The sequence below is a fragment of the Lipophrys pholis genome (assembly GCF_963383615.2).
Source record: "Lipophrys pholis genome assembly, chromosome: 17".
Classification (NCBI taxonomy): Eukaryota; Metazoa; Chordata; class Actinopteri; order Blenniiformes; family Blenniidae; genus Lipophrys; species Lipophrys pholis.
This window is the reverse complement of record NC_137643.1, coordinates 19,243,454-19,260,192: the sequence shown is the minus strand read 5'-3', so window position 1 is coordinate 19,260,192 and position 16,739 is coordinate 19,243,454. Positions and strand designations below refer to the sequence as shown.

Genomic DNA, 16,739 nt, shown 5'->3' with positions numbered 1-16,739 from the left:
GATTCAAGTGTGGTCATATCCTGCTGTAGGCCAAGGGGTTGCAAACTTATTTTAGTTCAGGTTTTACATACAGATCGGTTCGGTAAAATAATGCCATAATAATATAGTTTTACAGCGGCCTGTTATGGTCCACTGAGTATATGTTTGGCACTCCCGCTGTAAGCTTCACCCTGTTGGATAAGGCCACTGCAGATCAGAGTCCTTGTTGTGTTTCTATAGCTTAAGTTACATTACAAGTTACTTTTAACTACTTTCTGCAACTGCTGACAACACCCCCCATTACATCTCAACATATAAATGACAACTGGTTTTGCCCCCCAAAAGGGGCGGGGCTTCCTGCCAATATAGCTTATTACTCAGAAAAATGATAAAAACAGTGTAACATCTCTGCAATTGTGTTTTTGTTGGAATGCTATGGTTTACTGGTGATGTTTGGTAGTTCAGATTCTTTTGTCACCTGAACGCACTGTGAGAACGAGTTGGACTGTGATTGGCTGAGAGTGGAGTAGGGGGCGGGTCAGGTGGGCATGGAGAGCCTGCCTGTGTGTGCATGTTTGTGTCCTGTTGGAGGAAGGAGCCACTTGATTCTGTTTAGTAATAAACAAAGAACTTACAATTGTAACGCACAGTGACATGGATAAGTAACTTTAAAGTGGCCATATGAGAGTGACGAGTTACTAATTAAAGTGTTACCAGCATCACTGGTGGCTACCAATTAGCCACGAGCTAACTAGCACGACAGAATGATAAGGGGGCGCAACAACGCAGCCGTCTGCTGATTGGTCAGTGACGGCCGTGATGATCGTCACTCCAGACAAGCAGCAATATTTAAATACCTCCTCGCCGTATGAACCCTCCCGTTGTTGGTTTGTGCTCACTGGTCCTTTAGTGAACTGGTTTATTGAACTGTGGGCGCTACACTGCCCCCTGGTGTTCTGGCGAGGTGCAGACTTCTCCTCTCAGTAACAGGAGCTTCAGCAGGAGCTGGACGCTGCTGTTCACATTGAGAAAATTTCCACTGTGTCAGAGAACGGAGGCTGTTGCGTAATGACATCACGTACCGACATTTTCACGTACTCTCTGTGGTGGGACTGTACCGCTCCGCGGGATCGACGCCAAACGTCCGCTGACCCCAACAACACATCTCGTCCCAGAGAACTGAAGCTCAACGGATCATTTCTCTCGACATGATTTTGTATGAAAATCCCCAGAGATCAACAATTTGTGAAATACGCCAAACAACTTACTACTCAGAACTGCAGCACATCTTCTTCATGAAAACACTGAGCCGCAGCCTTGTGATTGACTGTTTATATAGTAGATCAACAGGGAGCAAAGTGGCAGGTGAGTTTCTGAGTCCATCTCAGCCCCCGCCGTGTAAACACCGGGGTTTTGTTTTGTGCGTGTACATCTTCTGCCTCTCTGAGCATCAGGTTCCACAAGAAGAGATGAAATGTAATAAACCTGTGACTGTTTCCACCTTCTACTCATACAGCCTCTCTCTGCCAGGCCGTCGAGCAGCGAGCACACAGCGCCCTCCAGTGGAGAAACTACGCAACAACCATGCATGTTTTTATTTTTTCAAGTTTTAATCTGATATTAAAACACATTACAAAGTCAGTATACAAATACCCTCATCGGTTTAAATTAAATTACTGAAAAAGCACAAGTCTTCAACAGGTCGTTTGGAGCTGGAACCCCCCAAAAAAGCTTAAATTAATGTGTTTGCACCTGCAGCAGAGAAAACCTCTGCTTAAAAAAACTAATAAATAACAAGCTACTTTACAAATGTAAAATACAGGCAAGTTTTACATTAAGGATATATATATATTTGTTTTGTACACATCCTGACTTGAAATAGCCACCCAGTAGTTCATCATCGTCATCAGTGGCACAGAGAAATACAAAACAAAAAGTTTGCAATAAAAAGGCAAAATGGAGGAACAGCAGAGAGGAAGCATCAATGTTGGCGGACCTGCGAGGACGCCACACAGTGCAAAACAAAAAGCCACACGACCACACCACCAACAGTGCAATTCATCCCACCTCTGGTCAAAATACTGTTTCCTGGTAAAACGAGCCCGACGGATTCTCTTCCTGGGATTAGACGCTCAACCAATCAGCTGCACCCAAATCGCCCCACTGTTCAGTTATAGTAACACTGCCTTTGTCCTAGTCGGAGCGGTTTATGACATCGCTGCTGGTATTTCCTGTGTTTTGGTCATTATGTGGATCAGTGGAGGCCAAAACAAATTTGGGATGATTATTCCACAAATCAATTTTAACCAGAACTTCAACACATTGTGAAGTGACTCCCAACTGTTTCCCTGAAAGAATAAAGAACGCCGCAACAAAAAAACTAAACGGCTTTTCCGTGATTCAATATATTATGGGATTACTTTTTGGTGTATATATGAAGTGAACACGTGGAGAGACGTCCAAGGTGATTCTTGGGAACCGACGTTGTAAAAGACCCGCCGTTCCCTGACCTTTTGTTTCAGTAATAACCAACCAGCTAGTGGTGTTGCCTAAAACAGGTTTGTGACGAATGCTTTATGTCTCAGACTTTTAGAAACATGTCTTACAACATGCAGACTTAAATATCTGTCGAACTTCATTGTCATGTCTGCGTTCAGTTTCGCGTCATGATTCCTTGAGTCGGTCAGAAGCAGCAAGTTGTTTGGGAGGCTCACAGATTGGAGAGATTAGAGAGGTACCTGGCTGCTGCAGGTGGAGCTAATGGAAGAGTGTAGAAGTCGAAGAGGTGGAGATAAACTCGTTTCTCGACTAACCTGTGACCTTCCAACAGAGGCGCTTCGTCGTCGTCTCGTCAAAAAGGAAACACACTGCCAGGTGAAACTGCCAAACAGGGGCCGGAATAAGTTGGATTTTAATACTTGAGCATGAACTTGTGAGTGGATTCCTAAACCCTGGGGTTGCACAAGCAGACCCAGAGGTTCCAGGGTTCAGTTTGAAGGCAGCCTCACACTCAGGACCTCTGAAGGTGCCCCGTCGTATCTGAGATCAAAGTGGTCGTGGATCGGACCTGTTCCAGCAGATCCCTTCGTTTCTTCTCCAGCAACCAAACTGTCTGGTGACACTTGTCCTTCGGGGGATTTTGCAACAGCATATCTAAAATAACCAACGTTCTACCTCAAGGAATCCGTCTCTGGTTTTTTTTCCCCAAATGAATTCTGACCAACCTGATGGTCTGCTATTCAGAGTCAGTTTGCTTCCAAGTTGACCTCAATGGAGTTTGACTGGAGTCTAAAGTCGAAGGTTATTGCTTTCTCAGGGTTCTTCATTTGGAGAAGTCAGAAAACGGTCTTCCAGCATCAGGCAAACAAACCAAGACCTTCCATCAGGAGAGGTCGGATTACTTCCAAACCAACTTTAACCATTTAGACTTTAGTCGAGCTGAAAAAGGGTTTAATGTGACTGGGTTGTGTCGTACCGGACACCAGAATGCGTTAGTCTCTGTTGAAACAGTGTGAATGTTGTTGTGTCCTGTGTGAAGCTGCTGTGACTTAAACTCCATCAATTCTAATTAGAAAGAACAGAAAACTATTTCAGGTTCGAGAAACAGAAAACTTGCATGCGGGTCAATAACAGTTTGTAAACTGTGATGGATGTTTGGGTTTGTGTCCCTGGCAGGTTTGTTTACGAGTCTCTGCTGTGATCTTTTTTCATCCATGTCACTTTGTCCCTGGGTTTAAGGCTTCAACAGAAATAATGACCAAAACAATAAATAAATACAAAGTTGTCATAAACCAGCTATAACCAAGACACACTGGACTTTTCCACGCTTCTTTTTGATTCCCTGTCAATGAACCTGTGAACAGAAGCATGTACACACACACTCCAGGTTTGGACTTAGGCCCAAGCGATTTGGAAATTCTGTGTATTTACACTTTGACAAGTCCGTGATGGCCGGATCGGCGCGTCCATACCTGCCGCGCCTCATTTGACCTCGCCATGTTCCTGAGTACTGTCCTCGATCACCACTATCTGCACGTTGGACAGCTGACCGTTGGCGTCCAGCTGCAGCCCCTGAACCCCCTCGGTCTGCACCTCCTGTACGTGGCACTGCGTCTCCTCCGTCACCTCCATCCCGCCCTCCGTCACCATGCCGTCCCTGTCTGAGTCCCTGGTCAGCTGCAGCTCCATCATCCCCAGCGCCTGCTCCACCGGCGCCGGGTTGATCTCGATGACCGTGTGCTCCTGGCCGCCCTCCACCTCACCCTGCAGCACCTCCTGCTGCACCAGCATGGTGCCGTCCACCATGTGGCCCTCGATGGGGACCATCTCGGCGGTGCCGGCCTGCTGGCTCAGGTGCACCAGCTCCACGGGGCTCATCACCGCCCCCAGCTGGCTGGAGTCCTGCATGGCGGCCGTGCCCACGAGCGTGAGGCCCGACGACGGGTGCAGTGTGATGGTGTCTGCCTTCCCGTCGCCGGTCACCATGTAGCGGGTGAAGAGCTGCGATCCGGCCGGCAGCAGCGTGACCGTGTTGGACGACTGCGCCAGCGAGGCGATGGGCAGGCCGGCCACCGTGAACGGCTGCCCCACGGAGGAGAGCGAGATGGGCGAGAGGACGGTGAACTGCTGCGGCTGCAGCGCCGCCTGCTGGCTGACGGGCGAGGCGAGGAGCGTGGTGGTGGAGGCAGGCCTCTGCAGACGCGGCCGTTTGGTGGGACGCTTGGTGGGGGTCTTGCTCTTGGCCGGCTGCGGGCAGGAGAGGAAGGCTCGAACCTGCTGCTGCTTCTTCTGCTCCTCCAGCTGCACCTCCAGATCTACAGAGACAAAATCACGGCCCGGCCAATCAGCAAACCATCACCCAGCAGCACACGCTCTTTTTACTCCGGGCCAGATCGGAGTCTGCGCGGCTGATATCGATCTCTTCCTGTCAATATTCATCAGACCCAGTGGGTGCGACGGAGCCGGCAAATGTCAAACCCAATACCACAACATAAACACCGACTCAATAAAAAATGTCATCCGTCTTTTAAATATTTAGTATTCAAACGCTGCGGCCACGCGATGAATTTGCAAGCGTAAACACATTGATTCACATTCTTGATTCTTAAGTTTGGAACTGGAATCCATTACAGGATGAAAAGTACAAAAGTCACAAGAAAATGAGCAAAAGCTAATTTATCATTGGGTAGTCTTCTGGGAAAAACAAACTTGTTTGACTGAATCTCTTGATGTCGTGTGACAGTTTCAAGTTAAAAGCCCTAGTATGATATTAAAGGACACCTCCAGTTTCACCAGAATGAATCGTTTGCTCTTTTTGGGTTGGCATATAAAATAAATCATTATTTTACTTTCACACTATTTAGACTCCAAAAAAATTTTATGTTCGAGATCCCAACACTCAAATTCATGTCCAAATGAGAGAGAGAGAGAGAGAGAGAGAGAGAGAGAGAGAGAGAGAGAGAGAGAGAGAGAGAGAGAGAGAGAGAGAGAGAGAGAGAGAGAGAGAGAGAGAGAAAGCGAGCAAGTAAATTACAGCAAAAATACACAAACAGAGGGTTTTATCTCTGTTGATATAGTATTAAAGTATTTTATCGAATATTTGATGATTGTGATTCTCAGGAGGACGATTGGTCGGCCAGCAGGTCGGAGTTAAGTGATGCACCTGAACTCATCACCCGGGGGGCCATTTACACAGGAAGCGCAGAACGACTGATCTGAGGAATTCAGTGTGAGTGTTTGATTTACCGGTAATTGAAGCGAACAAATGAAAAACAATTTCATTGGTCTGATGTGACGAGGCCAAAAGTATCGGCGGTATGAAGCCCGTTAACCCGTGAAAATCCATAAATTAGTCACGTCATTGATTAAGCAGCAGGGTTCAAAGCGTGTGAAGAAAGCAGCTGATTATAGTCTGGAAATGATGGTTAAAATGAATTTTTTGCTATTTTCCACCAAAAAAAACGAAACTAAAATATTGACTATTTGCCCTTGCTCGGTAAACTGCGTCCCCAATAAATGTAAATTTATTTTCCAACATTGACTTGCAACACTTCAGTGACCAAATGAGCTGATCTGAGAACACAATCCCAATCTGCCCGTGGTGTATTTTACTGTACAGACGAGTTTCTGTCAATTTCTGTGTAAAAACACAATGACCCCGGGACTGACCGGGGTCATTGTGTTTTTACACAATGACCCCGGGACTGACTGGGGTCAAGAACACTTTGGAAGTTAGAAAAGTTTTGTTGGATAATAAACATCCCGAAAACCTCCAGAGCCTCAGGAAATGTCGAGAGTGAGGAAAAGGTCTTAACGGGGGGAAACTAAGCTGATGCATGACCGGTAGGAGATTCGGCTCCATTTAAGAAAGAAGCATTTAAGGTGATTCATTCCAGGGAACTGAAGCAGAGCCTCAACTTAGAAAAACAGGAGTTTGGGGGCCGTCGTGAAAAACAACCTGTGGTCACGTTTCGCCGACGCATCACTCCTCCTCTGGAATGCAAACAGTGAAACTGAGGCGGGTTGTTGAGGCGTTGCGGCTCCGCCATTGATTCTCCATCAGTGTTTGGCGTAAACAAACTTTCCATTTGCCTTCACGCTGGGTTAAATAAGAGCTGCGAGGTTAATCGGAATACGATTCTTGTCACCGCGCAGACCTCCGAGCGGTTTTGATTTTTATGCGACTTTGATTCTTTGACGAGTTTATGAAGGTAGTAGAAATCCAAAGTCATCCGGAGCACAGTGAAGGGAGGGAACATGAATACTCTGTCTGCACAGACGTCAAGCTCGGATCAATCAGGATCACATGACACTGTGTTCTGTTTGTTACTCAGCAATAAGCTTCAGTTTTATCCACTGTGTGCATGAAACACTTTAGTTTCTTCTGTGTGAAAGATAAATTCTCTTGACGCGAGTTGCACTACTTTGGTTTGAAGTGTTTGTGGCGCCGGAGCTGAAGTTAAACTCTTCACTTGCTCCTTTTTACTTTATTATTCCAGATCATGTCAAAAGCAACCATTTCTGAGCGCTATTCTTTATAGCGGGGTGTAACTGGCGTGATTGTGAGGACCACTAAAGTTTCAGACTGTCAGAGGGCCACATTATGCCTCAGCATGTTTTCTAGAAGGACGAACGTGAATTCTGGCTTCGCTGCTTTACTCACTTGAATAGAGACGAGAATGTTTTTGAACAATTTTGAATTTCAACCAAAAATCAATCTATTCTATCTGTTTCTCCAACTGAATTTGAGTGACGAGTCTGAGCCAGAGGAACAATTTTACACCAACGTTGCTTCCATTTGAAGCATCAGTAAATAATTCAAGTCAATTTTACTCCCTTTGCAGAATGAAATCATACTGTTTCCACTCTTGTTTGTTCCGATTTTTCTTACTCGCAGGCGAACAAAAGCCAGAGTGTTAATTCCTGCTGTTTCTATTCCAGCCGTGCGTCACGCCCATGTGGTAACGGCTCCCCAAGTAACAATTAAAATGACCAACTGTGAACAGAAGGAGCTCCATTCTCTGGATCTTCCGTTGCGATGAGTTTTATCGCAGCGCCGGGTGGAATTAAAAACTACGCGAGGAGTTTTGCTGTCGGGAGGCGAGAAGCTGTACTCACTGCTGAGCGCGCTGAGGACGTGCTCCTGGCTGGGATCCGTCTCCTGCCGCCGCCGCTGCACGATCTTCTTGACCGAGTCGAGCAGGCCGAAGACTTGGGCGAGGTTACTGAGCACCGCCACCTCTACCAGACAGGAATCTGGGATCAGTGCGGCAATCGATCAAAAGGGTCACTCAGGTCAGTCAGAAAGGGAGGAACAAATTCGGCTGTCGTGCACAGGAAGTCCCTCCCTTGCCGCCGCGACGCAAGCCGGCGGCTGAGTTTGTTCTTTCTTTCCCTAGCTCTCGCATGGGTTGTGCGTACCTGAGTCTTGCAGCGCGGCGGGATCCCGGCGCTGCTGCACGCCGTTCAGCAGCTGCAGCAGCTCCGTGTTGATATTGGTCACGACCTCGCCCAGTAAGCCCACGTCAGCGATGCCTTTCCAGAAGTTCAGCGTGTCCTCTGGGGGGAGGAGTCAGAGTCACGATCTGCTCGTGATCCGTGTGTGTGTGTGTGTGTGTGTGTGTGTGTGATCTCGCTCACCAGAGATCTCACTGGAGCTCTTCTTGTCTGCAGCCTCCAGTGAGTTCGAGCTCCAGTCCGTCTTCACGCTCAGGGCCTCGGCTTTGTCCTCGCCGGCTGCCCCGCCGTTACCCAGAACCACCTGGGCTGAAATGGAAACCACAAATTATGGCATGTAACTTGCAGCCTGAATGTAATGTACAAGTTGTGTAGTATGGAATAGTATACTAGGTCAGTAGAATCAAAACCTGTGTTGCTGAGCTAACTAATGCCACCATTCTCTAGGTATATCTCTTCATCCCCCTCTAGTGGCTGGTAATAGAATAAGTTAGAGATGTTGAATTAAATTAATTAAATTATTTAACTTTTATTTAACTTATTTGCCTTTATTTTCAGTATATTCCCTGTGATTGTTCGTCCACTTTATTTCCATAACTATTAATTCCTGTGTTGTCAGATCAGTTGCTTGTTTTATATCTTTCAGTATATTTCAAGTATTAGTTTATCAGTTCCTTATTTTAACGTTAAGCCACTGGATTACTATGGAATCACAGGAGTGCCGAAATTAATAGGAAATATAAAGAGAATCAATAATACAAAAAATATACAAAGGTAGTCATAGTCTTTTACTATCCTGTCTTTGCTTATTCCATTTTGTCAATGCTTCTCCTGTTTTGTCTTTGTCTTTTCCATTTGCTTTTTGTCATTGCATTTACTGGATGAGTCAAGCCGTCGTACTACTGGAACGAAATATATTTACTCTGAAAGATTCTGAATTTTGACTGTTAAATTTCCTTTTCACTTTGTTGTTGATCCTGTTTAAAAATGAACACACACACAAAAAAAAAAGTAAATACTGTACCATGATTATTATGATAGTAGCAGTTTTTTCCTGAAACAATACTTATCAGGAATTCTTTAAATATGCAAGGAGAGGCAACTGGGAAATTTTTGAAAACGCTCACAACTCCGTATCCACGGAAACGGGGGAAAACACGCGTAAACGGGGCCTCGGTGTGTGACCGTCCGTCTTGGTATGATTTCGGTCCATTAAAAGCCTGGACACTTGTGTATCCTATATTCTCTCTCACCTTGGGAGGATGTGGGCGTGGTCAGCCCGCTGCCGTCCGGAGGGAAGCGCGTGTTGCTGATGAGAAGGTCGAACTTGGTGCTGCGACACGTGTTGGTGCACAGCGTGCTGTGCTGGTAGAAGTCCAGCTGCCCAGAATCCATCATTTTTCTGCAGAAACAAGCAGGAGACACAATTTATTTTTTTTTTTTAAATCCTTTTTTATTCTCCTGATGCCGGCTGACGTGTTTTGATTCGTGACTTTCTGCAAGTCTGAGGTGGGAAGTGCGACTTCAGTTCGCTTCTCCTGCTTGTTTGGGAGTCGTAATGCGTGAAGCGTAACGGCTGATTCATGCCCCAAATATCTGGAGCAGTGCAGCGGCTGCAGGAAAATGTCGGTATGTTTTCGAAATCTGGACGTGTTTGCTGTTTGCTGATGAGCCAAAAGAGGCCAAAAAAAGTAAAAACAAACCTCTTCGGAGGCGAAGGGATCTTTGGAAAGTCCAATTTTCCACCACAAGAAGCATCCCGCGGAATACGTTGTCATTTCATACACTTTTAATAGTGACGGCTGGAGCTATCCTCATAGAGGAATCTATTTCCAGCCATCGAGGAGATGGAAAGTTTAAAACAGGAGCTATTATAAAGTCACTTAAAGCTCAGTAGGGAGGGAGGAGCCTGTGGAGTGCGGTTCACCTCCTCACCTGAGCATGACTCCTCCCATCCGGATGGCTCTCTTCCAGTCCTTCAGGGTGGCCTTTCCAGAGATGTGCACAAACTGCTTGGGGCTGATCAGCTGGTCTTCATACTGGGGAGGAAGAGAGAGCAGGTGAGGTGTAACGGCAGGAAACGCTTCCATCCTTCAATCGGTTTCTGTTGCATTTCTATCGAGAGGTCACTTTTTGTTCTGCCCTATATTCAAAAACATCTCTTGTTTAAGAAAAGTCACTACTGTTTCTCATTTATTTAAACTGGATCGCACCGGTTGAGCGACAAAATCAGATCCAACAATAAGGCCTCCTTTACGTGAGGTTTGTTTGACCATTTTTTAGCCCCTTTTCTTTGAGAAATTCTAGTCATTTCAGGGTTTTAAAGCAGTTTTAGCTATTTTCCCCCATTTTAGCACTTTTAGTTGTGCGTTTTAATAAAAGCCCTTTTTAGCCAAGAATTAAACATCGTTTTGAAAATTTGTGTGCAGAAATAATAAATACAAATAAATAAATACATATAAATTCTTTTATAAAAAATTTAATAAAATAATAAATAAAATAAATAAAAATACTCATGTGGCTCCAGAGCATTGGGCTGCTGACCCCTGCTACAGATTGTAGCCTGTAGATCGTGGGAATTAAATTTGAGCCCATAAACATGCTTCCATGCTGTTCTTCCATCAAAACACGTCACGGGTTTGTTGTGAACAACTACTTGCCACAAAGAGCATATGAACAAACTAAAGGCACAATGAACTCAACTCAACAGCACAAACCTTCACACACTTCACGTTGATTCCCGGACACACAAACTTCTTCAGCAGCAGCATGGCTTTACTGTCGCCGCATGTGATGGGACATCCGATTTCCACGTCTTCTCCTTCCATTTGTTCTGCCGGGACGAAGAGACGATGATCCGTTGACACTTTCCGAAGCGATTTTGTACAAAATAACAAAACAAAAGAAACCAGCGTGTCTCAAACGTGTCGTACCTGGATGGTGTTCGACAGCCATGACGGCGGCGTTCGTCTCGGCAGATTCGTCTCTGGAACAAAGAACACGGTCAAACACGTAGTCGATGTCAAGAGACGGAGGGCAGCGGCCTCGTTTCGGGACGTACCCTGTGGCGATCTGCTGGAGCTGGAGGATGACCTGAGTCTTGCTGGTGTTGTTGGGGTCTCCGTCGTCTTCGTCCTCGGCCTTCACCATCACCACCTCGCCCATGGACACGGTGACCTCTTCGGCGGTCGCCATCACACTCACGAGAGGAGACTAGAGCAACAGCGGTCCTGGGCTTTGTTCATCTAGAAGGCGAATGAGATTTAATGGTGACGTGAATATCTGCAACTTCTCTCCTCATCCAGTGGTACTATTTGTTCGGGCTGATATTCTTTTAATGGATCGTTACTTTTCAGGATTATGACTGCAATACGTCCACATTGCGGGCAAATTAGAGAAATCAGTTTGTTTTGTCAAATAGGGAGTTACTTTCATCTTCATATGGATCTTTAAATTGAAATATTAATTCACGACTGTGTCGTCTTAAAGCTATCAGCCATTTGGAAAACAGTAAAGAATGGATGCGTGTGAACAATGACGATGATGGTCAATGGGATGATCTGGAAAAGTGTGAAAATAACAAAGTAAGGTTTACTTTATTAGTCCCGAACAGAGCCAACACTTTGTTGTTGTGATTTTTTTTCTTCCCCCCATCAATATTTAATTCCCAGAAATTTCCCCAAGTAATTTTACGATTGCTTGTTGAGCAATTTAACTAGGCATTAAACAGCATGTTGAATAAACCCCAAGAAACCTACATGAATGTGAGTCTTTGGTTATAAAGTTTTGTTTAATTAAAAAAACAAAAACTATATATATATATATATATATATATATATATATATATATATAGATATAGATATAGATATAGATAGATATATAGATATATACACACAGAATAGGTCAACATTGAATATATTAATATTATTAAACTTAAAAGTATCAGTCAAGTACTTTGAAGCTGGAAATCAAAATATGACCAACCTACTAATGTTTTTTATGTTTTGATTTAGTTTTTGATGTATTTTACACCAGGAAGCGTACTTAAAAATGACATAATGATGAAATGCTTGTTGAGGTTTCGTGAAAAGAAATCAAACTAAATGTAAACCTTTTCATAATGTGTTCATACTTTTTTTTTTAATGATTGTTATTAATTCATTCCAGGCATTTGATATTTCAATCTTATGAGCAATCACATGTGTACACCAACGTAGCTATATCAATACATTATATACACACACACACACACACACACACACACACACACACACACACACACACACATGCATATATATTTCCAAATATAAAACCCCTGATTAGAATAGGAATAAAAACATTTAAATCATTTTAAAACATTTGTAGTTGTCGGAAATGTTATTCATGCTACTATTTTGCAACTTAGAATCAAAATGCGCAACTTCTTAAAACGTCATGTTCATTTTGTCGGGGGACGACTTTTGGGAGTGATTGGTGGCATTTTTCTATTTCTTATCTATTAGTCCTTCTTAATCTGTTTGTAGAGGTTTTGTGACAAGATATCAAACAAAAACTAAACTTTTTTATAATGTATACTAAATATATTAATAAATATGATTTGCAGTAAAACAGTTAACATTTGGAGTTGTCCCAGCAAATGTAATTTATGGAACTATTTTGCTGATTCGGCTGACTGTCGAATTGTCGGTCAAATTGGGCAACTGTCCATTTTTCATGTCCTTTTCATGACATTTTTAGAGTTATTTGGTGCATTTAAAAGAAGTATCCATTGTTGTTGTACTTTGATTTTCAATCAAAAAGATGCTATATTTCCATCATCATTTCTTTACCTATGGATTTTCAGGTTTGTTTTTAAACCAGTGATTCTTTGAGTGTTGTTTTAAAGATATTTAGGTATAAAAATCATATTCTTTCAATTAATACAGCAAGACTTCAAAAGGAGAATTAATATTTTGTGAATTGTACTTTGATTTTCGATTGAAAATATGCTATACTTTATTCCTAGAGAGTTTTAGGTTTTTCTTTTATACCTGATGAAAGCTTATTTCAGGCATTTCTGAGTCATTTAATGTTGTTTTAGAGAAATTTAGTAATAAATAATGATCTTTATATTCATAGAGGAGGCACGGTTGGAAAATATGAGTATTTTAATACTAAATTACATGTTTTGTGTACTTTTAAATGTATTTTGCAGCTGGTAACAGCATAAATATGACATTTTAAAATCATCACGCTAAATGTTTATTAATTTATGATGTGTGGCCCAGTGACGTTACAGAAGTTTAACTTCTTGAGTGGAACAATATTAACTTAGCATTAAAGTTAGCAGGGTTAAACTAAACACGAGACAAGATGTATAGACTGTTTTAAGTCCATTTTTGTTTTATTGGTGAAAATTTGAGCCAACATGGCACTTTAGAATGGTTTAAGTTGTTTCACAATGTTATTTATTCGACAATTCTCCTGTTTCAGCCCACTTAAGATCAAATTGGGCAATTGTATCCATTTTTCCATGTCCTGTAATGGAAAAGTTTAAGGTTATTTGGGGGCATTTTTCCTTCCATTACACTTCTGAGAATGAAAAAGAGAACAAATATTTTGTTGTTAAATTTTTATCATTATTTCTTTCCTAGGGATTTGTAGATCTTTGAGTGTAGGTTTTGAGATATTTAGTTATAAAATCATATTCTGTCAATTAGTACAGCAAGACTTCAAAAGAGATTTCATATATTGTAAATTGTACTTTCATTTTCTATTGAAAAAATGCTATATTTCTATGATTATTTAATTCCTAAATAATTTTAGATTTGTCTTTTATACCACAGATCGCTGACAAAAGCTTATTTGATCATATTTGTGTCATTTAATGTTGTTATAGAGATATTTAGTCATAAAATAAAGAGGAATAGTTGAAAAATATCTGGATTTTTTAAACATATTAATGCTAAATGATCTGTTCTATGGATTTTTAAATTGTATTTTGCAGCTGATAACAGTATAAATGACATATTTTAAACACATCAGGCCAAATGTGAAGTTATTTATGGTAGGTCCAGTGACTTTATAGAAGTTTAACTTCCTGAGTCGAACAAAATTAACTTAGCATTAAAGTTAGCAGGGTTAAACTAAACACGAGACAGGATGTATGGGCTGCTAACAGGGTAGATACCGTTTTATTTCTGTTTTATTGGCGGTAACTTGAGCCAACAAGGCGCTTTAAAACGGGCAAAGTTGTTTTAAACAGTCAGGTTTGGGCGCAGATGCTAACGCTACACGAGCCGCGCTTTATTTTACGTCAATTTGACGCTAAACATCCCGATGCTAACGTGTTTAGCTCAACATCCGCCCCCCCCGCCTTTCAGCCAAGTTCCCCCGCTTTTTGACGACTTTCCAGCGGCTCGTCTTCAAGCCGCAGTCGGCGGCTCGGACTCGGCAGCCATTAAAAGCTAACCAGGGCGTAACTTGTCGCGTGGCTGCGCGGTTGTAAACGTTTTCGGGCGCGAGGGAGGAAAAACGCGGGGATACGCGGTGCGGGACGGTCGTTGCGGCGGCGGCGGCGACGTGCCGCTCGTCTGTGAACCGTACGTCCCTTCGTAACTGCATTTTAACTCTCCGCTCCCCCTCAAAATGACGTCTCCCTGTGCGGCGGCACGTACGGCAAACAACGGCACGGCGGCGGCGGCGGCGTTGCCCCTCCATTCGGTGCGAGCCCTCCCTCCTCTTCCCCTCCGCTCCTCCGCCGCCCTGGTGCGGCCGCCAAACCCGCCTCGGAACGTCGTGCGAGCCGCGGCGGCCGGCCGCCGTTCGGCTACGTTTATTAAAGCGAGATGGTGAATAAAGTAAGGATGTCCTTACCGTTTTATGAAGACATCGATAGATACTAGTGGGGAGCCGGCGCGCATGCGCACTGCGCCCATGCAAGATGGACTTCCTGCAGAACAGCGCTTCTGCTGTTTTCACGCTCCTGTAAACTCCGAAAAAAGCAGGGAAAAACTTCACTGCGGCCGCTCCGCACACTCAAACTAACTGCACCAAACCCTCAATAACTGCCTTAGATACTTAGTGACTGCACCAAACACTCTCTAACTGCACCAAATACTTAATAACCACACCAAACACTTAATAACCGCACCAAACTGTCTAACTGCACTAAATACTCACCCGCTGCACCAAATACATAATAAATGCACCAAATACTTAATACCTGCACCAGATACTTTATAACTGCACTAAATACTTAATAACTGCACCAAACTCTCTCTAACTGCACCAAATACTTAATACCTGCACCAGATACTTTATAACTGCACCAAATACTTAATACCTGCACCAGACACTTAATACCTGCACCAAATTCCTAATAAATGCACCAAATACTTAATACCTGCACCAGATACTTTATAACTGCACTAAATACTTAATAACTGCACCAAACTCTCTCTAACTGCACCAAATACTTAATACTTGCACCAGCTACTTAATAACTTCACCAAATACTTAATACATCCAGCAAATACTTAATAGCTGCACCCCAATACTTAATAACTGCACCAAACTTTCTCTAACTGCACAAAACACACACACACACACACACACTCACACCTTGGAGCAATTTGGTGTCACCAATTCATGGAGAACATACTAACGCCACACTGAAAGGCCTCGCCCAGTAATTGAACCTGCAATTTTCTTGATGTGTTCCTAATTGTAATTATTGAAATTTAAAAAAGGAACAAAAAGCACACTTTCTGTAAATAAAGCAAAAATAACAGAATGGGCTTACTAGTAAACGATGAGTTCCAGGCAATTTTGTTTTGCGGAAAGTTTTTCGGAGAAAAAAAATGCAAATTAGTCATAAAGATGTCCGATCTCTGGCTCTGGACAGATTTCACATTCGGCAGAAGGGGGCATATTGTCGGCCATCTTAAATGCCACATCGGCATCTCTTGCAAATCTGTTGGAACATGTGTAACAGTAACCTATCCCAACAACCATACGTAGAACAGTAGAGAGAAATAAGAATCGTCAGTAATGTGAGGGGAAGGAGGAGCACACTTGTTTCTAAAGTCACAGATATTGTAGTTTGCATCAAACAACTCTTGAATTTAAAGCGACAAACAAATCACCTCCAACCTGCCAATTCATACTACGTCAGAGTGAAGTTCAAGCAACTGACTCAAAACTACTGTGGACAATTCATTTTCACAGCTGAAGCTGTGATTGCCGACTCCTGGGTTCCAGGAGGGTCAAAAGATGAGAAACTTCTGCGTTCCTTCAGACTTTGTATCTATGTTTTGGGGGGTCAAATTGATAGGAGTATCGCTTTTTGAACTTGTCAGCACTCTGTTTCATGTTGACTACATAAAGTCTGATGACAAAAAGCCACTAACTTTACACATTTATTAATATTATCAGTGAACACAGGCTAAAGAACGGACTCAAGCTGAGTCTAAAAAGCCAACTTGAAGAAGAATTTATTGTAAGGAAAGCCCCTTGAGATGCAACATCTCGTTTACAAGGCGGACCTAAGGAACACAGAACATGCAGACACAGAACATAAAACAGTTGACATGCAGTTTCACTAGCCAGCACAATACATAATAAGAGTAACTCTGGACAACAATAAGACAGACATAAAACACCGGACAATCTCGCTCACACAACCCACTCCCTCAATCATATCAGTGAACCTTTATATACAGTCAGTAAGAATAAAAATACCGCAAATTACATGTCACATGGAATCAAAAAATAGATAAATAAATGAATAAATAATAATAATAATAATAATAATAATAATAATA

At 42.9% G+C, this 16,739-nt stretch overlaps 1 protein-coding gene across 1 annotated transcript; it reads right to left on the bottom strand.

The window, feature by feature from the left end:
* Positions 1-1,582: 1,582 nt before the first annotated feature.
* gmeb1 (glucocorticoid modulatory element binding protein 1) lies at positions 1,583-14,850 on the bottom strand. The gene is made up of 10 exons (XM_080485667.1): positions 14,791-14,850; positions 10,997-11,180; positions 10,869-10,921; positions 10,653-10,768; positions 9,871-9,974; positions 9,189-9,337; positions 8,119-8,244; positions 7,900-8,037; positions 7,597-7,734; positions 1,583-4,793 (listed from the first exon to the last, which is right to left on the bottom strand). Exons 2-10 carry the CDS (start codon positions 11,128-11,130, stop codon positions 3,961-3,963), a joined length of 1,791 nt encoding a protein of 596 aa, XP_080341793.1. The 5' UTR covers positions 11,131-11,180; positions 14,791-14,850; the 3' UTR covers positions 1,583-3,960.
* Positions 14,851-16,739: the final 1,889 nt, after the last annotated feature.